The following is a 27500-nucleotide window of genomic DNA, read 5'->3' on the forward strand; positions in this document are numbered from 1 at the left end:
AGTAAATAATTAGGAACAGTCGGGAGATCACCCAAACGATTTCGATACTATATCCAAAAAGTTGATGAATTTGAGAAACAAAATCTCATTCAGAGCCAGGGGTGTTCATGTACGAAGGTTGGGACTTAAGTCATGGCAACTATTATTTTCTGAGAGTTCTTTGTATGATGCGTACATTATCTGAAACTCTGAGAGTTTATCTTTATATCTTTGTCATAGTTATAAAATTAATTGTCTTAATATATGATATTATGTGCTTTTTTATATTTTTATTACAATTTTTATGTAATTTCTTTGACTTTAAACGTCATTACTTCTGTTTCTTTATTATCGACATTTTAAAATAATAATCTTTGTTAAATTTAGGTAATGTGATAATTCGTGCGTCATCAATTTCGCTTGAACGTGAACAAAACTATTGCAATACATTAGGAGAAATAGCCAATACAAAGATCAACGTTATAGTCGTACCAAAAATCAATTTATCGGTATCATGGTTGCTAAAAACATTACTTCCGTAAACATATCATTTTTTGCAACGTCAAGGTATTTCATTTTTACATTTCATATGAGAGACTATCAATAACATTTTATCTATTCGGGGACTAGCATCTACACTCGGACACGTCAACGAAGCCAAAATCCAACATTGACTTTATGGGTTAAATACGTTTCTTGTTTCTTATATCTCACTTTCAGGACAGAGCAATGAGTTTGGAATTGGCTCACATAATGAAACTCGTGTTAGCGTGCTACAATTTATTCCTACCTTTCGAGTTCACTGCTCTAATGTTCCTTTGTGTTCTCCACAATATTCACAGAGCGGCGCATGGAAATGTTGTTAAAAGGTTTGCTTACTCTTTATGCAGTTACGGAGAAAGGGACGTTTGCAATTAAACAAGCCCTTAAATTTGGAGCGGTTACGACATGTACAGCGAGGCCGTGCTAGTCTTGGTGTGGGCCCAAACATTCCTGTTTTTATACGATTTCCGGTTTGCAGAACACGGCCACCTAACGCTTTTGCCAAACAATCGCAGTGTCGACTAATATAGCAATTCTTCCTCTGTGTGAATATACAGGGTGATTCATGACTAACGTGCATAACTTGAAGAGGTGATCCTTCCGGTTACTGTGGAAAGCATAGTTACTATAAAATATATTGTTATGATTTTAAAATGTTTGAGTAGGTAACGAAATTTACATACTGATGAGATAGAATTTTAATTATTTACTCGTAAATTTACGAAATTAAATTACAGAATACACTAAGATAAAGATTAAAGTTATCATTTCTCAAGCCGTGGAAGCCTTCGTGTAATGCACGCTTAAGAATAAAAAAAAATTGCATACAATCGACTTTAGTAGCAGTAGAGATGTTAGTATTTTCCTGCCTTTACCCACAAGGAAAACTCTCTTCTACTCATTCCTGCTAGATGCCGAGTCTACTGCAGAGTCGTAGTGCAGCCGGAATAATTACGTCATTTGGAACAGTCCATGATCACACCAGGAATCATATCCGCGATCTTGGACTTAACCACTATGGTAAGGTGTGCCTCCATAGATTATAGCAAGTGGTAGTGGTAGTTGTAATGGTAGTGATTGTAGCGGTAGTAGTATTAATAGTGGTAATGGTAGTACTGTTCTCCAACCAGGAGATTAACCGTGAAAGGAATGTGCTTACTATTGCGTCATCTATAGGAGCGAAGTAGATAGATAATATTACCATTATAACGTCAGTTTAAAAAACATGCGCTCTCCTGTATATGTTATTTCCTGTATGGAGACATTAAAATACCAGGAGATTAACCGTGATCTAATTTTGTAAATAGGGTAGTATAAATATGTGTGTATCAGTGTTATCGTTTGTGCTTTGAGAGTTAGCCAATGGAGATGCGTGTATCCACGTGAGTGACCTTATGACATCTTATGACATCAACATTCATTCACAGCATTACCCCGCTGCGTCTCATTCCTCTGAGACTTTTTCCTGGTTGAAGTACAGTAGTAGTTTTGGTAGTGGTAGTGGCATTAGATGTACAAAATTTGATTCAGAGATTTTGGCCCCTGCAAAAAGTAAGTAGATAGACTAAGAGCGAGTTACTCATCACTACTGGCGGGCTGGGTCACACAGGTCAGGCCGCGCAGTCATAACACCTAACACTTCCTTCTTATCATGTCGCGTACACTCCGTCTTACAACACAATATTCTTCCACACGTTCCGTAAATCTGTTAACTAAACAACGTCATGATAACTTATATTTTCTTTACATGAGTGGCCCTCAGCTACGAGTACAGATCCTCTCCCTTCCCCTCCTATGCACATTTGTTATTAAAGTTGTTTCTTATGACAGTTATGACGCAACACACAGCTCGCTCACTAGCCAAACAACCAAGGACAGGGGCCAATAACTTTGAATCGAGCTGTACTCCTAGTGGTAGTGATAGTGATAATTGTGGTAATAGTAGTGGTAGTGCTTGCGGAAGTAGTCGTGTGGTAGTAATAGTTGTAGTCGTATTAGCGGTGGTAGTATTAGTCGTGTTGGTAGCAGTAATGGTGATAGTATTAGTAATGGTAGTTGTAGTGATAGTGATGGTAACGGTAGTAGTAGTATTAGTGATGGTAATGGTAACAGTAGTATTGGTAGTGGTAGTGGCATTAGTCGTAGTAATAGTAGTGATAGTGATTATTGTGATAGTAGTGGTGGTAGTAGTGGCAGTGATTGTGGTAGTAGTAGCAGTGGTTGTGGCAGTAGTAGTAGTTGTAGTAGTAGCGGTGGTAGTATTAGTCGTAGTGTTGATACCAGTAGTGGTGGTGGTAGTAGATTTTTTTTCCTTTCTTGAGAAGGGTTTGAAGGGTTTCATCGCAGCCTGAGGCTTATTGTGCCGTCTTTCTTATTGTGGGATGATTGTTGAAGTCCTTATGACCTCATTCCTTTAAGTGCGTGATTTACTGCTTGGTGCCATTTTATCGATTAACATCTAACTCTCTCTTTTGATAATGGGGTTGGTAAATTGTGTACCGCCTGCCAAAACCAGGTCAAATTGGGTACCGGTTAGAAAAAAGGCTACGATCTGCCGTCAGGCTATTAGAGTTACTCAGGAGACATCACATGGACATGTTTTTAATTTTCTTTTCAATGCTTTAAAATATTGACAGTTGCACTTCAGAATTTGTTAGCGTTTCAGATATATCTAAACTTATGAAATTAGTGATAGAAACAATGGAAAACAGTGTGAGTCGAATCATTAAATCTGATTCAGAATATTATTATCGGAGATATTTCAAACTAATAAAGATTAGGCCTATGATATGTTGACACATTAGCTTGTCTTCTTATTATCGCAGTAACGAAAATGTTAAGATCGACTGGAGCTCAAGTACGAAACACTACATTCCATAAATCAACACAAATTTTAGCATCTTTGATATTATTGTTCTTTTAATTTGGTTTGGATCTGAATTATAATTTATCGAATTTGAGATAAGTAGTTGCAAAGCCTCCAATCGCTGTAATATTGAAGGTATGAATTAAAGGGATTACTCGAAGCTTATTTTGATATATCAAAAGTACCAGATCATTATAATTCATCACAAATCAGAATTATGGAATTTTAATAAGCAAATATATATATATATATATATATATATATATATATATATATATATATTGGGATGGGATTGGAGAAATAGTGAATAAACCGGGTATAATCTTCATAGTTTATTTAAATTACAGAACTAGTCATTTTATTCCCTGTTCAGTTCAGAATACTACAGTGAAATAATGTGCTCTAGCGGTAAATTATAACACTATTTGATGATTAAAGCTAGGCGCTCACTTACCGGAAAAAATTCGTTCGTTGCGTTTGCACTTTTATTATAGTATCGCTCACTGTCCCCATTTCCGAATGAATAATCAAATAGTGTTTTAATTTACTGCTAGGGCACATTATTTCATTGTAGTGTTCTGAACTGAACCTGGAAATAAAATGAATAACTCTGTAATTTGACTATGAAGGACATACCTGGTTACTTTAGTATTTTCCCAATCTCACCCCACATGTTCTTTCTCCATTTTACATTGCTTTAATTCTAATTTCATAAAGCTCTTCATACTGTTGAACTTAATAAAATAATATATACCTTCAATATTACCGCAATTGGAGGCCTTGCAATCGATATCGATGGACAAGAAATATCTTGCATCAAATCGGATAAGTTATAAGATATCTTGGCATTACTTTTAATGATGAAATGAAATTTAATGCGGCGCAACTAATTGAAAAACTGACAAAAAATCTTAATCAGCTGGTCACTTCACCCTTACTCATGCCTGACCAAAAGATAAATATATTAAATCAATATATCTGGCCTCAGTTGGTTTACCCCTTCCAATGTGCTCCTTTAAAAGATCTTAAAGTGAAATTTCTATCTAATATTGACAAATTAATTCGCAGCGCTGTTAAGGAAATAATTAACATTCCTACTGACACCCCGGATGCTATGTTGTATGCACCAAGAAGGTTTAGGAGTATTTAAAGCCTAGTGGGAAGCTTACCTTCAGCACTTAAATATTTGTCAAAGACTTTTACACGTTGACAATCCTCATGTAGCAGCTACTCGAAATTTTCCAAACGAAATTGAACATAGCATCAAACAATTACCAATTACCTTCGATTGCTCTGAACGTATTTCTGCTCAAAAACTAAGAAAATCATTGCGTGAAGATTCTTTTCATCAATGGAGCAAATTGAAAAGTAAAGGTTTGGAAGTTGTTTTCTATTCTCACTGGAAGAAAGGTAATTCGTGGATCTCAACCAAAAAGGGACTTTCGAGCAGTCAGTGGACGCAAACCATTAAGATGAACTGTAATACAATACCTGTACGTACTCTCCCTGGTAGAACTCTTGACTCAACCCGTTGCAAAAGATGCGACGAGCAAGAAACGCTTCCTCACGTCTTGGGTTTCTGCCATCATGGAGAATTGCTCCGAATCAACAGACATAATACGGTTCGTTCTCTCATCGCAGCTGCAATCCGTCAGAATGCTTCCTATGAGGTCTATGAGGAGGTTGGTTGCATCTCTTCTGATGGCTCTACTAGACGTGCTGATATCATCATTATTGTTCGGCAGAAAGATAAGGGTGTCATTCTTGATCCCACAATCCGTTTCGAGATGCATGAGCAACAGCCACAAGAGGTGTGTCGTGAAAAACAAGTCATCTATGAGCCTTGTTGTCAGCATCTTGGAGCACAATACCACATCACACATTGGACAGTTTTTGGGCTCATGTTCGGTGCCCGTGGCACGATCCCACGTGAAACTTTAAATCAACTTAAACAATATAAAATTTCTGATGCAACGATTGATGCCAGAGGATCTCACGTGTTAAAATCATCCTTAGCTATAATTAGTAATCATTTGTACCCAACAAAATTTTTATTGTAAATGATTTCCTATGTTTTCTTATCTTAATGTTTTTCTTTCTTTCCAAGTGTCACAGAATTGTTTTGTTTATTTATTATTCTTTATTAATTGATTAGTAGGCCGATCTACCGAACCCTTATTTAGGGCGGCTTTTGTTTATACAAATTATCTCCATGACATTCTATATTTCGATCTTGAATCGTACGAAAGAATTCTGATCGGAATCCAGTCATGCGGACATATGGCCAAGTGAGAGATGCTCCATTTAAAATAATGCAAAGAATAAAAATCCGAACGCGGCGTACGGATCAATTCCGGTAAGTGGTCGCCTACCTTTATTCGGAAATGAGGACAAGTAAGCGATTCTACAATAAAAATCAGAACGCGCCGAACGATTTTTTCTATTAGATTAATCGACACTTAGACAGCCGCATAATAGAAGAGGGGATGATGCAGTTTAGCAAACAATCATGTTACCGTTAAATAAGGGTCCACGGAAAGAACATGCCAAGTCACTTTTTGTTGATTATTGTTTTCTGGTCCCATCTGCTAGCTCATAAAATGAACTAACTTTCTAGTAAATGCAGCGCTTTTTTCCAGCCGGAACGGTCCGGAACGCGTTCCGGTAAACTTTTTGCCATTACAAATTCCAACGAGATATATTTTATAAGCGAAATTGAAAATTAAAATTGCCGCCACTGTCGAGTCCAAGAGTTTACATTTTGTCATTATTATCGTTGGTGCAAAAGTAACTCATGCAATCTAGTGCTGCCATCTTCCGTTATTGATTCTGAAACTATAGCTCGAAATCTCAAAATTTCTGTTATGCTTAAAATCGATGAGCTCCGTTTGGAAGTCATTGTAATATATGGTAACTTATGTAGGCCTAATATTTTTAAACCTGCGTTTTTGTTGTATAATGTGATCGAGTGATAGAGTTCCGGTAAACTTTTTTTCCAGAAAAAAAGCACTGAGTGAATGAGAATAACAAAAGGCCTGCTTTTTAACATGGTAGGCCTAAATTAAACTAAATGAGATGTAAATTCATAACGTATATTAAAGTTAAGAAATATTGTCCTGAAAAATAAAAAAGTGACTTAGCATACTCTTTCCTTGGACCCTTCGTTTTCTATCCATTAATTGCATTGAGAGAAGCAGTCTTGCGTTTTCTCCTTAAATGTAATTAGGAAAGAAATGCGTGTTGGTCTTCGTTTGCAGTGCCAGATGTGTAAATAAATACATAACAATGGATCTTTTCATCTACAGATTTAAACAAAACTTATTTTTATCAGCTTAATATAGAAGAGATAATATACGTAACACATGGTGTACATGAAAGAAACCCGTTAAACGTAATAATATCATCACAGCTGAAAATCCATAATTAAAATGTATAAAAACTAACAGAACATACAAAAAAAAAATAATAACGGAAAACGTGAGAAACACTACGGATTCATCTAGGATATTATGAATTAGCGGTTTCATTTTTCAGACGTAATTGTTTGCTAATTTTTATGTTATTTACAATAGATTACGATATGAATACAGTGAATAATAAATTACCATACTTGCAATGGAGGCTAATTCGAAAATTATGAAGACAAACCTATAATACAAAAAAGGAGAAAAATTAGTGTTCCTGTCTACGCCCTCTATTATCTGACACATTTATTTATTTATTTATTTATTTATTTATTTATTTATTTATTTATTTATTTATTTATTTATTTATTTATTTTGGTGTAGTTAAGGCCATCAGGCCTTCTCTTCCACAACACCAGGAATACAAATACAATAACAGAAATAAAAAGGAAAAAAAAACACTATACACGAAGTAAAGTCACACAAAAATATACACAGGTTGCAGTCACACAAACTTTAAATGAGTGATTAAGTATAATTAATTGTATCCTAATTAACTAACATAAACAAGAAACTTGCGATTTTAATCTGGAGTAAAAAAAACACAAATCAACACTTCTAGCAATATCTAAAAAGCATTAAACAAGACAAAATGTTCCAATTTAATTTTGAATTGTGATAAAGTCCGGCAGTCCCTGACATCATTAGGTAGCGAATTCCAGAGACGAGGTATTTCTACAGTGTAGGAGGATGAGTATAGAGACGTTCTATGATGAGGGATAGAAAGAAGTGCTTGATGTCGGTTTCGAAGAGTTGTAAGAAATTGAAAGCGCGATAAGAGATAATTCGGAGTAGAAGTATGCATGATTCTAAATAGAAGAGACAGTGAATGTATTGTTCTTCGTTCCTTCAGACGCACCCATGAAAGTAACTGGAGGGAAGGTGTTATATGGTCAAATTTACGAGTATTGCAGATGAATCGTATGCACACATTATGAACACGTTGTAGTCTCTCAGCTAAGAGTGAACTTACATTAGTTAGTAAGGAATCGCAATAATAAAAATGGGGCATTACAAGCGTCTGAATAAGATTCTTTTTTAGACTAAGTGGTAGAAATTCTTTCATATGAAACAAAGAGTGAAGTTTAGAAAATATTTTTTTTGCAAGTGTGTGTTACTTGGGTGTTCCAATTTAGATCGCTATCCATAAAAATGCCAAGATTTTTAACTGTTTCACTGTATTTAACAATAATCCCATTCAATGTTATATGTGGTATAGTACCTCTATCAAGAGTACTTCGTAGACGATTATGTCCCATTACGATTGCTTGCGATTTCTCTGGATTTAACCTTAATCCAAATTCGTGTGACCACTGTGAAATCGAATTTAAGTCATCGTTTATTTTATTTACTGCGTCACTAGTCTCATCAGGGTGGAAATGCAAATAAATTTGCAAGTCGTCAGCATACATATGGTATTTGCAGTGTTTTATCATTTTAGTCACGTCATTAATATAAATCATGAAGAGTAAAGGTCCGAGAACTGATCCTTGTTGAATTCCAGATTTCACGACACACCATCTTGAAGAATAATCGCATGCAATAACACATTGTTGACGTTCGCGAAGGTAGGATTCAAACCAAGTAACAGAACTTTCAGAAAGATTCAGAAGTCTTAATTTACATAATAGAAGGTCCGTGTCAACTGTATCAAATGCCTTACATTGTTGCATTTAGAACATTTTATGACAGCCATAAGTTGCGATCTAGAAGGCAGTGATTTAAAATCAATAAATTTTATCCAAAGGCCATCAAAACTTCTTGAAAAATGACATCAGACTGTATTCAATTGTTTGTGATACATATTTTCTTCCCATTAAACATATTGAAGCTATTAAATGTGTATGGAAGCAATAGTTTGCGTTTTTTATATTTTTTATGCATCATCTCTTACGAACTGTGGCCTTAGGTATGTACTAAGAGTTAATTGAAATATTTTGTTGTTTTCTAATGCCAGGCGTTTGACAATAAAGTCATTTGATCTCTTGCACTCCAATATTTTTCAAAGATATTATCATGGTCAGCCACTGGCGAACAGATTTTGAGGGTTAAATGAAATATAAAAATACATTTTATAAAGTTAAGATTATGCAATGCATAACATGAAACTCTTTTTTATTTCAATAATGACAAAGCTAGATTTATCGTACATTGTCCATTTAATAATCTCACATGTTCATTATACCGTATGTACATAGATGCTAATCTATACTGCCTTGAATTATGCATCGCATTACGCTGGAAACACGGGATATCCATTTATATTCATTTAACTTCTATTGATATGCAATTATATGTATGTAGGGAAGTAGGTACACATCAAGCCATTAAATAAAGTAGCTTTTGGTATCACGGTTTTCGAAGAATTAACATGGGAACTATCAGAATGCATGTTACAAAGAAGGAACACATATCGAAGGGAAGCTTTCATGCGAAATTAAATCATGCGAGGGAGATACTGCCTAACCCGACACAATTTAACAGTAACATACCTTGAAGTTGGTATAGTGAAATAAATGGTGATTCGCAAGGAATTATTTGATTCTGTTTTTCTACTTATTTATATTTATTAAATTATTGCACTCATGTAGGTCTACAATGCGGATCTTAGGTTATTTTAAAATATTCATATTCCCGTTATTGTTTGATTCTTAGAATTACCGGTACATGTAACTAAACTTGTTTTCATTTTGTTGTTGTTGTTGTTGTTGTTATTATTATTATTATTATTATTATTATTATTATTATTATTATTATTATTATTATTATTATTATTATTATTATTATTATTATTATTATTATTATTGGAACAGACGCATTATAGGGGCCACCGATCACACATTATACGCAAAAAACGGTCAGCGGAAGTAATGGTTCGATTAGTGTTTTTAGCATTCGATATTCGATAAGCATTAAATGCTACCAAATTAAAAAAATAATAAAAAAATTAAACAGTTTGTTACTACTGATGTGATTTTAGTCACTTTGTATTATATTTTTGGTCCAGGGAAAATATATTTTACTATTACTGCTGTTATTTCTATTTTGAAGTAGGCTACAAGTCAACAATATAAAACTGACTGTTAATTTAGAAGTTGGCAACATATTTTATGTCGATTATAACAACAATACATATCGATAGTAGCATTCATACCATTCAACCATTAAGGAGATTTTCTCCTATAATGTTCCTGTATTTCTGCCATTTTTATATTTGCTATTATTATACTGGTTGAGTGGAAGAGAAGGCTTTATGGCCGTAACTCTGCCAGTAGAAATAAATCTACTAAATAAGTAAAATAATATATTCACTACTACTGTCAGTTGCTTACATGTCACAAATTTTATTATAATCGAACATTTCATACCCATGTTTTCATGTACCAAGCATTGCTTACTTCTAGGAAACTCTAGCTACATTAAAAGTTTACAAATAATGATAATAATTAATATTAATAATATTCATTTATTGTTTGTCAAAAGGCAGGTCTTTCAGTGCAAATCCATCATTATCCAATTTTCACTAAATTTCGCCTTCCTCTTAGTCTTCGTATAGATCCATATATCCCAATGTTGTCTATCACCTGATATCATCTTCGGTCCCTAACTTTTCTCCAGTTCACCATTCTTCCAGTGCATCTTTCAGCATACAGTATATTGTTAGCCAGTGACCCAACCAATTCATTTTCCTCTTTGATCAGCTTCAGCATGATTCTTCATCCACTGTTTAGAGCAAAGTTTAATTTCTTATTCTGTCTGCGTATTTCACAATCTCCATTCGCCTCTGTAACCATGTTTCTAGCCGTTTTTCTTCACTTATAGTCGTAAAGCCTAAGTTTCTGTCGTATACAATTCCACGTTCTACACGAAACGCTTCATGGTCCCTTCCTGAGTTCTTTTTCTAGAGACCCGCAGATGACTTTCATGACAACAACAATAGATGTTATTTAATTTCTGGCTATTATTATTATTAGGCTGTCATTATTATTATTATTATTATTATTATTGTTGTTATTATTATTATTACTATTATTTTACTATTATTATCATCATCATTATCATCATCATCACCTATAATCTATTGCCATTGTCCTTGACTATTCAATACAAATTTAAATATGTAAACATATGCAAATATCATTGCCGTTCTCTCTCAGAGTTAGGAGGTAGTAAAATGGGCCCAAAGGTTTGAACTTAGCATGAGTTGCTTCCAAATTTCCTTTAAATTCGTACTATCTGTTGCATTTTATGCTAATCTATAGACTGCATGCATCAGCTATTTGTGAAATAATACATCAAGGAAGTAAATTTTAGAAAAGAAACCTCCAATTTAGTTATAATGATATGAATAAACTTAATGGTTCCATATTCGCGGACAAAAAAAAAAGTTAAGGACAGCACATACATTGCAATAAATTGTCTATAGTAATAATGGAAGAAGTTTTTATACACTAGCACCTTTAAACAAAATTAATTCAAGTCAGTACAATATGGCAGAAGTACCAAAAAGAAATACTCCAATCGTTAATGTGTGAAGATTCCAGATTCATAAAATATTTTCAATTTATATTTCAGTGGCTTTTCTTGGACGTTGTACGACGACGGAGTTACAGTCGTACGAGTATGTGGTAAGCAAAGTAGACATGTATTTGTATCACTGTAAATTCGTTCGAAAGTATTTTGAGTATTTCACCGTGTCCGGGGGATGTTAATTTCCACGACTCTGTGAAATACCCTGAAGTCTACTTTTGAATTCTCAGCGTGGCTTTAATGAAGCGGGAAGGTAAAGCTATGCGTCCCGTGCCCTAGATTTTAACAAGTGCATAAAACTCTCTCTTGATGAGAGGATTTCAGACAGTATATGCAATACTCGTACTGGGTAATATTTTTCATCTACGACTGAACCGGAGCGAGAAGTGTTAAAAAGAACGTATTCTTCAGTCCCTTCTGAAAATAGCTTACTGTTGATAAAACAGTAAAGGCAATCTCTCACAACATTCTCCAAGTGTCAAAGAACATGAATTCATATTCACCTATGCCTAACTAAACAAGTCGAAATTTTTTGTCCACCTAGATCTGGAAAATTGCACACTGTGCGGCGCGGGGACGAGATTTATTTAACACCTATAACTCTACAATATAGGACTCCCACCTTTATTTGCCTTCTCAAGGAAGTCTACTGAGGATAAAATACATCAACTTCCACTACGCTTGAATCCATAAACGTATAATCCAATAGTAGGCTAAGCATAGCAAATATTTGACCATAGAGGACAACTGACCTACTCAGTATCAAGAATACTATTTACAAAACTATGCTATTCATTTTAATACATTAACTTCAATTCGGAATCCGTGTTGAAAGCCACTGTATATTTGCCATATAACCTAGTGCATAAAGTTGGATTATGGATTTAAAAAGTTTTTCTTGAAAAGAATTTGCTGTTTAGCATCAGTTGAACACATATTAAGCACTAAAACTTGTATTTTTTCGTTATTTGAGAAATAAAGGCCGTCCGAAAAATTGAACACTATGCACACTGATGAGTAGGCAGCGCATTTTTGTTCCCAAACGTACAGCAGATCGAGTAGTTTCTTCTGGTAAATCTATTACGTCACGTGGATGCATAAGCAAGGTAGAATAATTGCAAGCAGGTATGAATAGAGTATGAATCGTGGTGCAATACAGGCGCTCAATCAATGTTGTACATGTGAAACACCAAGTTACGAGTACAATGTGATCTGATTCTAATACTGAGTAAGTTGCATTTTTATTCAGACTTTTGTGTTAATATCATTTTAATTTTTAATCTATGTTTTAAGTAGGTTATTTTACGACGCTTTATCAACATCTCAGTTTATTTAGCGTCTGAATGAGATGAAGGTGATTACGCCGGTGAAATGAGTCCGGGGTTCAGCACCGATAGTTACCCAGCATTTACTCATATTAGGTTGAGGGAAAACCCCGGAAAAAACTTCAACCAGGTAAATTGTCCCGACCGGGAATCGAACCCGGGCCACCTGGTTTCGCGGCCAGACGCACTAACCGTTACTCCACAGGTGTGGACTCAATCTACGTTATGTTGTATTTCATTTTGATCTGTATTTTGTATATATTGTGTAAAATGTAAATATTATTAATTTGTGTATTGATTTTTGTTATAATTGTGTCATTGTAATGTCTTGTGACGTAGGAAGAACATTTTCTTAGCTTAAATAAAATTTACTGACAGTTATGAAAAAGATATGAATTTCATAATCTCAGGATATATATTTTTGTTTACCGTAACGGAGCTGATTTTGTTAAATGAATTAATTATATGTATTGTATTTATAGAGTATATACAGTTAATGTATATCATGTTTATTATTATGTTCTATAATATGTATTATACATAGGCCTACTAGTTCAGTACTATCCTCGATCTAATTATATTTCCTGTCATATGTAGCACAAAAATTTTGTAGAGCGCTAGTTTCGCAATGTTAGTGCGTTGATGTGGTTAAAAAGTAGTTGGACAGACCATTTCAATTTAGTAGCAATCCCACTTACAGTTTTCATGCTCCATTATTATTATTATTATTATTATTATTATTATTATTATTATTATTATTATTATTATGTACCGAACTAGGTTTTACCTTTCGTAGCGTCCTGAAGTAAGCATTTAGGGTTAGAGTTTGAACTCTGAAACTCCAGGATATATTAACCGATAAATCTCCTGACTTGTTTGGGAACGAAAATGCGCTGCCTGCTGATCAGTTACATTGCTAATTCCTTATTTTTTATATATAGTAGGCCTAATGAAATCCCTTAGAAACTAAAAATCATTTATTGCCAGTTATTTATTTCACTTTAGGCAACAACTGTCATGTATTTACTTCTGAGTGTGGTATTCTATAAAAAAAAATTTAGGATGAAGACCTATTTTACATTTGAAACATACACATTAGGCTTTTCCCTTGCAGTTATTTCTTGAGGGCATGGAGGAGTACGAATACAATTAGTGTTTAGCATAAATATGGATCTGATTTTTCCCATTTAGGTTCGTTGTATAAATAAATGTATGATTTTGACACGCTTTTCTCAAATTTTTTGCAACTGAGTCTCTCACTGAACTTCAGGATGCAAGTAAATCTTAACTTTTTTCATTATTCTCTCTCGTTTCGTCATATACTAATTTCCTTCTTTCCATTTTCTTGCGAATTCCACTTCAGAACAACCTACAATTTTACAATCAACATTTTTAAATATTATGTATTCCTGCACTTTCTTTCAGGAATAAAATCCAAATTAGAAGCAATGTCACTATTTTCAATAATAGTATTTTATGCTTCATAGCTATCTTGTTCATCAGTTTCAAGATCATAATCTACTGCAGAAACACCATTACTGTCCTTTCAACTAGTGTATAATTTCATTTTAGCACCAGCACTGAGAAGCATTTTTCTTCCAAGTTAATTGAGATTGACTTTGTGTTCATCTGATTTGTCACTGTCTGTATCTGTGCCCATTCCATAGTCTGGTGGTATAACATTATAAATGAATATATTTATTTTCAATTACTTCCAAAATCTGGCTCATATTTAGGCTGAAAGAATAACAGAAATAGCGTAAGAGCATTAATATTACACATTCCGTTGTAAGTGTATCCAACTATCCACAGCATAGCGTTGGTTTTTTCGGACGTTAAAATTACAATTCCTTAACACCAAAACTGTTAACAAGAATGAACATTTTTATGAGCTGGCTCAATAATGGAAGTGTTAACAATAGTACAGCCTTGTATCAAAAATTACATTGTTATAAGAATATATTCAACTTATAATATAATTAATGTAATGTAATGTACTGCTTGGTTGCTATCTTAACAATGTGTAGGCCTATTCTCTGAGACCGGAAATTCAAACTGAAAAATAAAACTGCTAAAATCAATATAGCTACTACTTTGAGGAAGTAATACATCATATTCATTTATTCATAGTGTTCTCCTCAAGGGCAGGTCTTTCACTGCAAACCCAGAATTCTCCAGTCTTTGCTATTTTCTGCCTTCCTTTTAGTCTCCACATAGGATCCATTTATCTTTTTTTATTTTACTTGGTTATTTAACGACGCTGTATCAACTACGAGGTTATTTAGCGTCGATGTTATGTTTTTATTTAACGACGCTCGCAACTGCAGAGGTTATATCAGCGTCGTCGGATGTACCGGAATTTTGTCCCGCAGGAGTTCTTTTACATGCCAGTAATTCTACTGACATGAGCCTGTCGCATTTAAGCACACAAACTCGCCAACCAGGTCGACTTTAGCGTCGATGGAATTGGTGATAGTGACATTATATTTGGCGACATGAGGCCGAAGATTTGCCATAGGTTATCTGACATTTGTCTTACGGTTGGGAAAAACCTCGGAAAAAACCCAACCAGGTAATCAGCCCAAGTGGGAATCGAACCCGCGCCCAAGCACAACTCCTGATCGGCAGGCAAGCGCCTTACTCGACTGAGCTACCCCGGTGGCCGCTCCATTTATCTTAATGTCGTCAATTAACTGATATATTCTTCCGCCCCGAACTCTTCTCCCGTTCACTATCCTTCAGAAGGCAGTTTCTTCTCAGCAGGGACCCAGCCAATTTATTTTCCTCTTCCTGATCAGTTTCAGCATCATTCTTTCTTCACCCACCCTTTCCAACACAGCTTCGTTTCTTATTCTGTCTCTCCATTTCACAAGCTCCATCCTTCTCTATATTCACATTTCAAATGCTTCTAGTCGCTTCTCTTCACTTTGTTGTAATGCCCATGTTTCTGCCCCATACAATACTTCATTCCACACAAAGCACTTCACTAGTCTCGTCCCTATTTCTTTCTCCAGAGGTCCGCAGAAGATGCTCCTTTTTATATTAATAATACCATATTTTAAATGAAATAACTCGATCACTGTAACCTGTACAACAAAATTCTCTTGTGTCCGATTTTTCGGACATAATGCATTAATGGAGTACGTTTTGAGTCCATAACATAATTGACACTTGAGGGGCAAACGCATGTGTAACAGGAACTGAATGGGCGGTGTAATATCAGCTACTACAAGTGCTATATGGAGAGGCGCGTGCAACCAGACCCACTTCCTCTGATTATTGCCATTGAGACGATCAATTTAGGCTCAGAGTACAATCAATACAGACACCAGACACGAGACGGATGGGAGACAAGGTCACTTATGTTACAGGATGTCCTGGTTAGCAGAGATGCCGTGTAACATGAGATGTGTTTGCATTCCAATCGAGGCATCTATAGGCTGTATAACCTAATGAGATTTCGGAACAGCTTATAGGCCTATCACTACATTGACATAACATAACATTTAATATCTAATGGTAGCGATGATCAATATGATGATAAGAACATTAGAGTGTAGTAATAATAATAATAATAATAATAATAATAATAATAATAATAATAACAATGATAATTTACCATGTAGTAAACATTAAGATCAATACCAAAAACATCTTCAAAAAGAAAATAATCTTGACGGGAAATGTGCAAGTATGAACTACGGGAAATAAAACGTGTTCTGGATTTTCTCCTTCTGCTTACAAGCACTTAATGCACTACGAGAAATGAAATATTTGAAGAGATACTACGTCAACATTTTTAAAATGATTCAGGACTGTTTAGGAAAAGCTCTCATTATTGCAAGAGCCAAAGTTTCCTTCTTTTCACAAGCATTACGATGCATTCCGATAATCTGGCATAAAAATTAGCTATTAGAAAACAAATGTTAATAGATATTGCGGCCCCACTAAGTCAATACGTTCAGACTTCACGTAACAACAAAATATGCAAGTATCAATGCTTAGAACAATAGCTCAAGCGCATTTAGAAAATACTGTTCCCACCAGATTAGATACCCTTCAAACACAGACAAAATTACTCAACATGCTTAAATCAATAGCACTGGACACCTGTCACATCGTAAGATCCACCCTATAGAACAGTCATATTGTTATTATGCCGTTGTAATATGAACAACATAATACCAGGTTTTCTACGACAAAAATAATAATACGTTGTATTTGTTAACGGCCATACATGCTTCTCATCATATCTCAGGTTCGGAAGTTCAAACCTAGTTACGAGACATGAATTTTAACAGTTATGGAATATGCAAATCTAACTTTCAGGTAAAGCTCCCTGTGAAGCAGACTTGAATATTGTCAAGAGAAAATTGTTCCGGGACCCCTTGGAGAAAATGTCAGAAATATTAGGTTAGGTTAGGTCACGATGGCTACGGGTGGGTTAGGACGACCCTTTGCACGTCGACCATACTGAGATCTATTGTGCATCCCGAATTGTATGGGATGAAAGAGAATGAAGGTGTACCAGCCCACCGGCCGCATGTGACCCCTTACTCGCTCACTCAATGGGGCCTCCTACCCTCCCTCGCTCTAATTTCATACCGCCAAGGTAAACAGGCAGCACAGGATCCATTCCAACGGTCCTTCCAAGGTGTCGAAGCGCCCCTGGAAGTGCTCTTAAGGAATGAAACCTGGCAGAGATATTGCGGAAGGCTGGAAACCCAGGAACGGAGGACACCCCCTTCCGTAAGCGGATGAAGACATGCGTCTTGACCTGACTATGTCTATTGAATGAGAAAAAAATGTCTTATTTAACGACGCTCGCAACTGCCGAAGTTATATAGCATCGCCGGTGTGCAGGAATTTTGTCCCGCAGGAGTTCTTTTACATGTCACTAAATCTACTGACATGAGCCTGTCGCATTTAAGCACATTTAAATGCTATCGACCTGAGTCGGAATAGAACCCGCAATCTCGGGCACAAAAGGCCAGCGCTATACCAACTGCGTCACTCAGGGCGACTATTGAATGAGATGAGAAAGATGCTTGAAATTATTATTTAACACCTTTTATTAGATGTCTGCACAAAATTAGCTTCTGCGCTAGGGTCATACTGTTATGATACATCTCATTGACAGCGGAAACTTGAAAGAAAATGTAACGTACACAAGAAAGCTAGGAAACATTAAATGAAACCATTCACAATTCAAGCCCTATCTTTCCAAAGGGGCTAAGCGACAAACATAAGTTTCTGAGATGTTGAGAACACATTGTCAAATGCATGTTGAGATACCTTCAACACCATCTTCCGGAGCATTAATGAGTTAGTTACAGTTGAACAGAGCTCATTTAGTATGATATATTCATATTGATGTACTCTTTCAGACTGAATAAAATAAAATTCGAAAAATTTCCACTTCGTCCCTTTGGAAAGAAAGATCTTCAATTCGTTCACATAGAAGCAAACGTAACAACGTAAACTTCTAATGTAAAGTTTTCATATTTAAATTTACATCAAAGAAAGAAATTCAGTCAATCAATACTCTGCAGACAGAAGCAACGCGGTAAAGGATTATCAACAATCGAAGCACAAGATAAACCTATAATATTGTTTTGTAACGTATTCTTTACTTAGAAAAGTATAAAGAACCGAGAAAAGTTCATGAAATCTGCTTCCTAGAATGGAAGAGTTAATGCCCAGCTTTCATGGGTCGGCATGTCTACTATTTATTGCTACATAAAATATAAAATAAATATATATTATTGACGTAGCGCACACCCGTTTGAGCAAGCTCATGTTCAGGAAGCAGTTTCAATAAATTACTATTTTGTACTAAAAACATAACAAACGTTCAATAAAATTACAAAACCAATACAATTATTACAAAACAGGTATAATTACTGAGATAAAAATAAAGCATCAAGTCAAGAAGAGAACTTAAATTGGAATGAATAAATAGTATATTGAAATTAAAAAAAAATAGCAAAAAGGAAAAGGGTACAGGAACACTAAATAATTTGCTTATTTTTTCCCATAAATTTATTAAACTCAAAATAACCTCGGTAAGGATTTATTATCAAAATAGAGCTGTATAACCTCGGCCCGTAACTCTGGCTATGATTTATTCCCGTGGTTGTGTAACATTTAGGTTGAGCTAAAGGCCATGTCATATTTCTTCTGGTAGGATAAACATGTTGTTCCTCTTTATACGTATTTCAGACGATTTTTATGATACTATTTTAATACTTACTTACTTACTGACTTTTAAGGAACCCGGTGGTTCATTGCCGTCCTCACATAAGCCCGCCATTGGTCCCTATCCTGAGCAAGATTAACCCAGTCTCTATCATCATATCCCACCTCCCTCAAATACATGTTAATATTATCTTCCCATCTACGTCTCGGCCTCCCTAAAGGTCTTTTTCCCTCCGACCTCCCAATTAACACTCTATGTGCATTTCTGGATTCGCCCATACGTGCTACATGCCCTGCCCATCTCAAACGTCTGGATTTAATGTTCCCAATTATGTCAGGTGAAGAAAACAATGCGTGTAGTTCTGTGTTGTGTAACTTTCTCCATTCTCCTGTAACTTTATCCCTCTTAGCCCCAAATATTTTCCTAAGCACCTTATTCTCAAACACCCTTAACCTTTGTTCCTCTCTCATAGTGAGAGTCCAAGTTTCACAATCATAAAGAACAACCGGTAATGTAACTGTTTTATAAATTCTAACTTTTAGATTTTTTGACAGCAGACTGGATGATAAAAGCTTCTCAACCATATAATAACAGGCATATCCCATATTTATTCTGTGTTTAATTTCCTCCCGAGTATCATTTATATTTGTAACTGTTGCTCCCAGGTATTTTAATTTTTCCATCTCTTCAAAAGATAAATTTGCAGTTTTTATATTTCCATTTTGTACAATATTCTCGTCACGAGACATAATCATACACTTTGTCTTTTCGGGATTTACTTCCAAACCTACGTCTTTACTTGCTTCAAGTACAATTTCCGCGTTTTCCCTAATCGTTTGTGGATTTTCTCCTAACATACGAGTATTCAGGTCACCCGCATAGACAAGCAGCTTATGTAACCCGTTCAATTCCAAACCCTCTCTGTTATCCTGGACTTTCCTAATGGCATAGTCTAGAGCAAAGTTAAGCAGTAAAGGTGATAGTGCATCTCCTTGCTTTAGCCAACGCATCTGACAGAAATTGACCTATACGGACTCTGCTGTACGTTTCACTGAGACCAGTGGCGTATACTGGTTTAAGGGCCTGGGCTACCACTGACCCTATTATTACACAAAATATATTTTAAAATCCCTATAATAAAATTCCTTACCTATTTATATGTGAATTCCAGACGTCTTGATTGGGACGAAAATACTTTGATGACTTCGTCATTCAAATTACAGTTGGGCCGCTTGCGAAGTTTCTGTAGAAATGACTTATCAATGGACATCAGTGCCAAGCCGGATAAACGTTCTTGTGTATGAGTTGATCTACAGTAGGATTTTATTCTCTTCAACGCAGAAAATGTTCTTTCTACCGATGCTGACGTAGCTGGTATTGTCACAATTAATGTTGCTAATTAAGGACTTCAGGAATAACTTAGTTCAGCTGGTTTTCATACATGACAGATAATATTTCATGGATGGGTTTGTTCGAAAAATCAAAGACTTCTGCTGAATATATTACACTTAATTCATTTTTCAAACGTACTTGATCGAAGTGACTGTTATAGGACTGAAATAATTTGTTTAGTGCCTCATTCGGGAAGTTTTCTCTATAAGCAGAAAATTTTTGAGAATCTAGAAGATGTGTGAACTGAAGCTTTATAATCAGAAAATCTGTCAGTAATTTCCATGTGCATACGATCTAGTATGCTGTAGTACAGCTGCCTGTATTTCAATTCATCATCTCCTTTTCTTCGCTTTAATGGTGGTTCCATTGTATTGTCTGAGGAATTTTCATTTTCCATATTACTCCATATGGACGGAAACCCATACGTCTGAACTCGGATATAGTATTTTTTAACTTTGATACCTCTTGCAAGCAGTATGCTATGTCTAGACTTTTTGTCTGAAGAATATTGTAGTGCACATCTGTATGTGCGAACACTCTAGCATAGACTTCAAGAAGAAATATATTCTGAAACTGTTAAAAAAAATACAAATATCCTTGAGCCTGCACAATTACATCGTCATCCCAGTTTTCTTCAGAGTCATTACAAATGATATTTTCAAAGAAAGCAGTCAGTTGTTCTCTGTATTTCTTTACTGTATTTACAAGCCGAGATGTAAAATTCCATGCAGTTGGTGCTACTTTTGGGAGTTTCTTTTTCATAAATTCCTTGAGTTTTTCTGATCTTTTAGGAGATGATGAGAAAAATGCAGCTAAACCCGACAGTGTTTTCAAAAAATGCGGCATTCTGGAATGGTTGAAGTAGTTTGTTGCAAAACTAAATTGAGAACATGGCTGTAACAATGGACAAATAGTGCTTGAGGATACTTTTCTTGAACTTTTGTTTTTAAGCCATTAATATTTCCCGCCATAACTGAAGCACCATCGTATGTCTGTGCAATTAACTTATTGCCGACATTGTATTCTGCTACAACACCTTCCACATGCTGAAACAAAGTAGCAGCAGTTTTGCCCGAACTGACATTTGTGAATCCCATAAACCGTTCTTGAACATTGGCAGTACCGTCGACGTATCTTAAAACAGTGGACAGTTGACTCTGATTAGAGCAGTCACTTGTTTCATCAACAACAATGGCCACAAAAGGTGCTTCTTCTATTTCAGATTTTATGTTCTTTATCATAACCCCACTTATAGCAAATATTAAGTCATTCTGAATTGCGGGAGAAGTACCACGGAATACTGTTGAACTCTCAAGGTGATTGGCCAGTAAATGGTCAAATTCACTTAAGGAACTTAAATATTCAATATAATTTCCTCTATTGTCTGATTCCACACTCTCATTATGACCCCGAAAATCCAATTCTTGTTTTCCTAGAAAGCAGACTGCGTTAATAAGACGCAGTAAAATCTCCCGATTTTTTTTCACAAGAGCATTGTGTTGGTTGATGTGGAGAGCTTTTTGCTTATCTAGCTGTAAATAAATTCTCGTCTTCCCAAAGTTTGCAAAGTTCATGCTACTATAAATATGAGCTTTTGATTTGTCGTGTTTTAGGACTGCCGTTCGAAGGGAGTTCATATTAGAAAACCTCTCTTTTGACCACACATTAGTTTCGCGGCTAAATAACAAACATGGCCAGCAAAATAGTTTAGACAGTTTAGAACTACCACACAACCAATTCCACTTACCATATGATGTTGAAGTGAAATGGCGTGTGTACTCACGCTGTTTTTCTTTTACGTCCATGGACAAATTTAACTCAGAAGTTGGTCTTTCCATTTTCACAATTTCAACTTTCTCGTTGTATGTACGACGGTTAAAAGGCACTTTTAATAAACCTTCTATTACACAGTCATTTTCAACACAAACCTCTCCAGAAACTTGTTCTGCCATATTTTTCACAATATCACTTAATTGGGAAATTAAAAACATAATAATTCACAATTAATATAACTCTTAGACACTTGAACAAATCACAGATTTAAAATAATGCACTGCAAGAACACAATCACATTCAATTGCTAGCGTACTAAGCGTAATGTTGCTTGGCGCCTGCGAAGAAACCGATCGCGAGAGCGGCAACTCACCCGGCCTACACTAGTACACTGCACGATGGAAACAGAGGGGAGCGGGGGATGGGCAGTTATGCGACAGGACAGCTTAGCGGAACGGTCACAGGCTACCCCTTGTAGCAGCGGTTTCTCCAGTGATGCCGCCTTGGCAACTTGTTTCTTTTCGAGAGCAGAGAGCGCATATAAATCTAACAATTACTTTAATTCTAATTACTGTGGTAAAACTAATACGGTAATACAAAATTATTACATTATGTTATATTATAAACTTTTTCTTTTGTAATTTCCTTGGGCTACCGCCGGTAGCCCCGGTAGTCCGCAAAATACGCCCCTGACTGAGACACATTTTAATTAATCGAACTAGTTTCTTGGGAATACCAAATTCAATAAGAATATCATATAAAATTTCTCTCTTAACCGAGTCATATGCCTTTTTGAAATCTATGGATAACGATACTATTTTAATAACGTATATTTATATATTTGTTCATTTTGGAAAATTAAAATCACACCAAATAAAATTTTTTGTATAATCAATTGACTTGTTTAAGCAAATTTTAATTATCCGCTTTTGAAACTATAAAATTTTTACCTTCACAACTACATGTAAAGGTTTCCTTCACACAATAGAGTATATCAATTGATGACAATGCTACTAGAAGTTCAATCAAAGTACTTATCACTTCTTATGAACATGTTTCTCATTCTGAATGTTTAAATTACTATTTAAATAAGACTATGGAGATTACGTTCGGGTTCATACCATCAGTGTAACCTTACAAAGTTATTATATTTCAGACCACAATCTACAACGAGAACAACACTTTCGTATGTTTCGGTGCTGTTGTCACCACAACATGGATTGTCAGTCTCGCCACTTGTTATGGGAGGTAAGTAGACCTTTGAGTCAGCAGACGCCTATATTGTACATTATTTATTTAAGAAGTCATTAAATAACACAGAACTGCAAAGGCTTAGTCAAAATTACAATAAATTTACATGGAAACCGATCACGCTATTGAAATATGTCAGAGGGATTATTTATTTATTTATTTATTTATTTATTTATTTATTTATTTATTTATTTATTTATTTATTTATTTATTTATTTATTTATTTATTTATTTATTTATATTTAATGTGCTGTACAACAGCTAGTGGCCAATTACAGTTCAGCACAAATATAACAAAAACATAATACAAAAATAATTATTACACATAAATACAATTACAATTAATTACAGTAATGGCGATGAATGGATAAATATTAGATGACTTTAAAATACATAACCAAGAATACTATGAGACAATGATAATTGAGTATAATGCCTAAAAGAATACATAATGATAAATCATTGCCAAGAGCAAATTAAGTCTATACATTGAAAGGATCGAATTCGCAGCCATGCATGTTGGCATTTTTAATGCATCTGGAGACTGGTGAAAGAAATTTCGAATTTCTAATGTAGAAAAGTTTGCGGGCTCTCATATCTTTTGTTGGAATACGTAAGGTAATATTGTTTAAGAAAGAGTCACAGGATATATAACCTTTGAGAACTTTACAAAAGAACAGATAATCTAGCTGATGACGTCTAGCATATAGATTTTAACAATTAAAATATTCACATTTTCTCTCATAACTGTACCCGGAATTAATGGGCAGAAATCTGAATGAACATAAAGATATAAATTTTCTTTGTATATTTTCTAATTTAGCCGAGTCCGTAGTTGTAATCGAGTTCCAAACTACAGATGCATATTCGAGTTTCGATCGCACCAATGTATAGGCTAGTAAAGCATTAAAAGAGAATCGGGCGTGGAAAAAGAATAAGTTATTGACCGTATTATTCCCAGCATTCTGATTGCGTGATTGTAAATGTAATCAACGTGACTATGAAAATACACTTTACTGTCAAAGAATATTCCCAAATCTTTTACGTAATCCGTTCTGTTAATTAGAACATTATTTAGATAATAATTAAATTTCAGTGAAGAAGTTTTTCTAGAAAAAGTTACTACATTAGTTTTGGATACGTTCATTTTCATACCATTGTCTTCCGACCATTTAGAGACTGAATTAATGTCACATTGAAGTGATTGACAGTCGGTACTACTTTTGATTGTACGAAAAATTTGTAAATCGTCTGCAAATAATAAACAGTCAGAAGTTATTCTTTTACATATATCATCTATGAATATAATAAATAGGAGAGGTCCTAAAGTAGATCCCCGCGGGACTCCACAATTTATATAATAATAATAATAATAATAATAATAATAATAATAATAATAATAATAATAATAATAATAATAATAATAATAGGAGAAATAACACTATTAGGAATATTAATATAACGACATAGAGGAGCCTACTATTTTCCCATCGTGCGCAGTTTGTGGACCATTGATTTGCGTCACAATAAAGTTAGTGTTTGAGGGATAGTAGAGAGTGTGAGAGGCTACATTTCTGAATCACTATGATCGCAAACTGTTAAATGATGTGCCTCCCCCATACTCTCAGTTTAAAAACTAAACTTAATTTCCTGTGTTTATCATCGATTCAGTTCTCCATGAAAATGGCTACAATATGCACTATAATTTATATTCACAACTATGAAAACCGCATACATCACGCTTGTGGCACAATAACTCTCCGGCTGTATAAAACCGAGCCAGAGATAGTCCACACATACGAGACCGTAAAAGCTCCATACTATGAACTGAATTTTATTCATTCCTTTTTCACAAATTACGCATTTAATTCAGTAGTCAACCACCGCTCTTCAATACAATAGAATCCTACCTAGTCTGGTATGCTTGTAATAGGAGGAGTTCGCTTATAGACATCAAGAAGTCGTCGCCGTCGTCGTCGTCGTCATCATCATCATCGCCATTATCATCATTATATATAAAACCGTTATTATTACTACTACTATTATTATTATTATTATTATTATTATTATTATTATTATTATTAGTAGTAGTAGTAGTAGTAGTAGTAGTAGTAGTAGTAGTAGTAGTAGTAGTAGTAGTATTATTACTAATATCATTAGGGATCGTACTTTGTCCCACGAGGGTACAAGGTGAAGTATTAGTGGAGTTTTTAAGTGAACGACGCGCTTGCATATGCAAGCGAAGTACAGTGGACTCTCCTATGTTCGACTGAACAGAATTGAAAATTCAGTCCAATAAGGGTAGTGGGTGTGCAAGGTGAAATGAATACAAATTCTTATTGGTTATCCATCAACGAATACAGTACTGTACTTGCATTTCCTGCCCGCCCCGAGACTTGTGTATGCGCTTCTAGACCACAGTGGGTTTCGACAGTTCCGTCTCACAAACGGCACAGTTCTCAAATAGAGAAAGAAGAGTTCATTAGTTTAAAATAAGTGATTAAATATGGATGGCCTAATCAATAAAATATTCTGTTTTCCTTTAACAAAAGTATCACTACAAGACACAGAACCAATTCCCATTCAAATGGCACATCCATTTCTTAGTGCCCGTATAGGGGCGTGTCTAATTCTCTTACATAAGCAGTCGAACTATAGGATGTCGTACTTAAGAGTTTCCACTGTGCTTGACTGGCTGCTCACGTGACTTCCATTTGCTCAAGTTGGGCAGAACAAAGCATGAACCGCTTTAAGAATTACACTAATGTTTATAATTTAAATTATTTACACTTTGTACACTGGAATATGTTACTTTTATTATTTAAACAAGCATAAATAATATAGGCCTGCATTGCTCACACACTATTTACATTTTTATATACGGTACTGTGTATTATAATGCAATGTATTTTATTTAATAAAACTATAGCGTACGTGTTTTCTAAATAGTAGGCCTATGCAATTGTATGATGCTGTCAGATATTGCCTACTTTTTTTTTTTATTTAACTAGCTAGCGAGTACAAATTAGAGCCGATTTTCAAAGAAACTGCTTTTCGTCTCTAGAATATGATCTTTCTTCAAATATTACTTTTGTAGAATATGCTTTTTATATTTACTATATAAATTTTCCAATTGTGTTATTCATTCCTTTGGACTAAATTATCTTATTTAACACTAAATTATAATTTAGTAACTATTGGATTCACATGTATCTAAAAACATCTCAAATTTTCTCCTCTTCTTCTTCATCTTCTTCTTCTTCTTCTTCTTCTTATTATTATTATTATTATTATTATTATTATTATTATTATTATTATTATTATTATTATTATTATTATTATTATTATTATTATTGCATTGTTTTCTGTATTATTATTATGAACAACTAATCTTATCTCAGTACGTCCTGGGACAGAATATGGTCCCTAATCATCATCATCATCATCGTTATCAACAACAACAATAGCAATAATCTTAAGAAAAATTATAGTTCGTCTCTTTTCATTTTTTACATTAGTCTCATCAGCAGACGTAGCATCTTGGGGGACCGATGAGTTAAGTTGACTGCAACGCCGAGTATACACTCAGGCTTCGTTGCTAGTAGCAGAAGGTGGAGGTATACAGAAACATAAAAACTAAAGAAGCGTTGTTTACTGCTGAATGTATGCTTAACTTGTAGTTCAGAATTAGGCACGGATCTTTGAGTTTTAATACTATACAACTACTGCATGTTGGTCGTCTAATCAACATAAACCTGCTTGCAAATCAAGATTTCAGGTATAACTCCCTGTAAAGTTGATTTGAATAATTTCGAGGGAAAAATTGTTCCGGAGCCGGGTATCGAACCCGGGACCTTTGGTTTAACGTACCAACGCTCTACCATTGAGCTACTCGGGAACTCTAACCGACACCGACACAATTTTTCCCTCTATATCCACAGACCTCAAAGTGGGCGTTTACAGGGAGTTATACCTGAAATCTTGATTTGCATAATACACGTCACTGTTCGTGAACAGAAAACCACAATTTAAGTCACACGGAGTTAGTGTGCACTCGAAGTTGGTTGCTTGACGGTTGTCAGCCCACTTTGAGGTCTGTGGATATAGAGGGAAAAATTGTGTCGGTGTCGGTTAGAGTTCCCGAGTAGCTCAATGGTAGAGCGTTGGTACGTTAAACC

At 35.0% G+C, this 27500-nt stretch overlaps 3 protein-coding genes across 7 annotated transcripts in view; 2 read left to right on the top strand and 1 right to left on the bottom strand.

Annotated features, from left to right (window-relative positions):
* The window catches only part of LOC138693158 (lachesin-like), a 1789721-nt gene that overhangs the window by 940740 nt on the left and 821481 nt on the right, over positions 1-27500 (bottom strand). The window lies entirely within an intron of this gene.
* Positions 1-27500, top strand: part of LOC138693156 (uncharacterized) — a 297205-nt gene that overhangs the window by 162729 nt on the left and 106976 nt on the right. The window lies entirely within an intron of this gene.
* The window catches only part of LOC138692828 (kallikrein-7-like), a 189477-nt gene that overhangs the window by 151947 nt on the left and 10030 nt on the right, over positions 1-27500 (top strand). Inside the window, exons 1-3 of one of the 2 annotated variants that reach the window (XM_069816077.1) lie at positions 8665-8761; positions 11428-11480; positions 23228-23319. In XM_069816077.1, coding sequence (XP_069672178.1) covers positions 8731-8761; positions 11428-11480; positions 23228-23319 — 176 coding nt within the window. In that variant the 5' untranslated portion in view covers positions 8665-8730. Of the gene's footprint in view, positions 1-8664; positions 8762-11427; positions 11481-23227; positions 23320-27500 lie in introns of those variants that run through there. The other variant, XR_011330143.1, reaches the window with a different exon arrangement.

Source organism: Periplaneta americana, chromosome 17 (assembly GCF_040183065.1).
Source record: "Periplaneta americana isolate PAMFEO1 chromosome 17, P.americana_PAMFEO1_priV1, whole genome shotgun sequence".
Classification (NCBI taxonomy): domain Eukaryota; kingdom Metazoa; phylum Arthropoda; class Insecta; order Blattodea; family Blattidae; genus Periplaneta; species Periplaneta americana.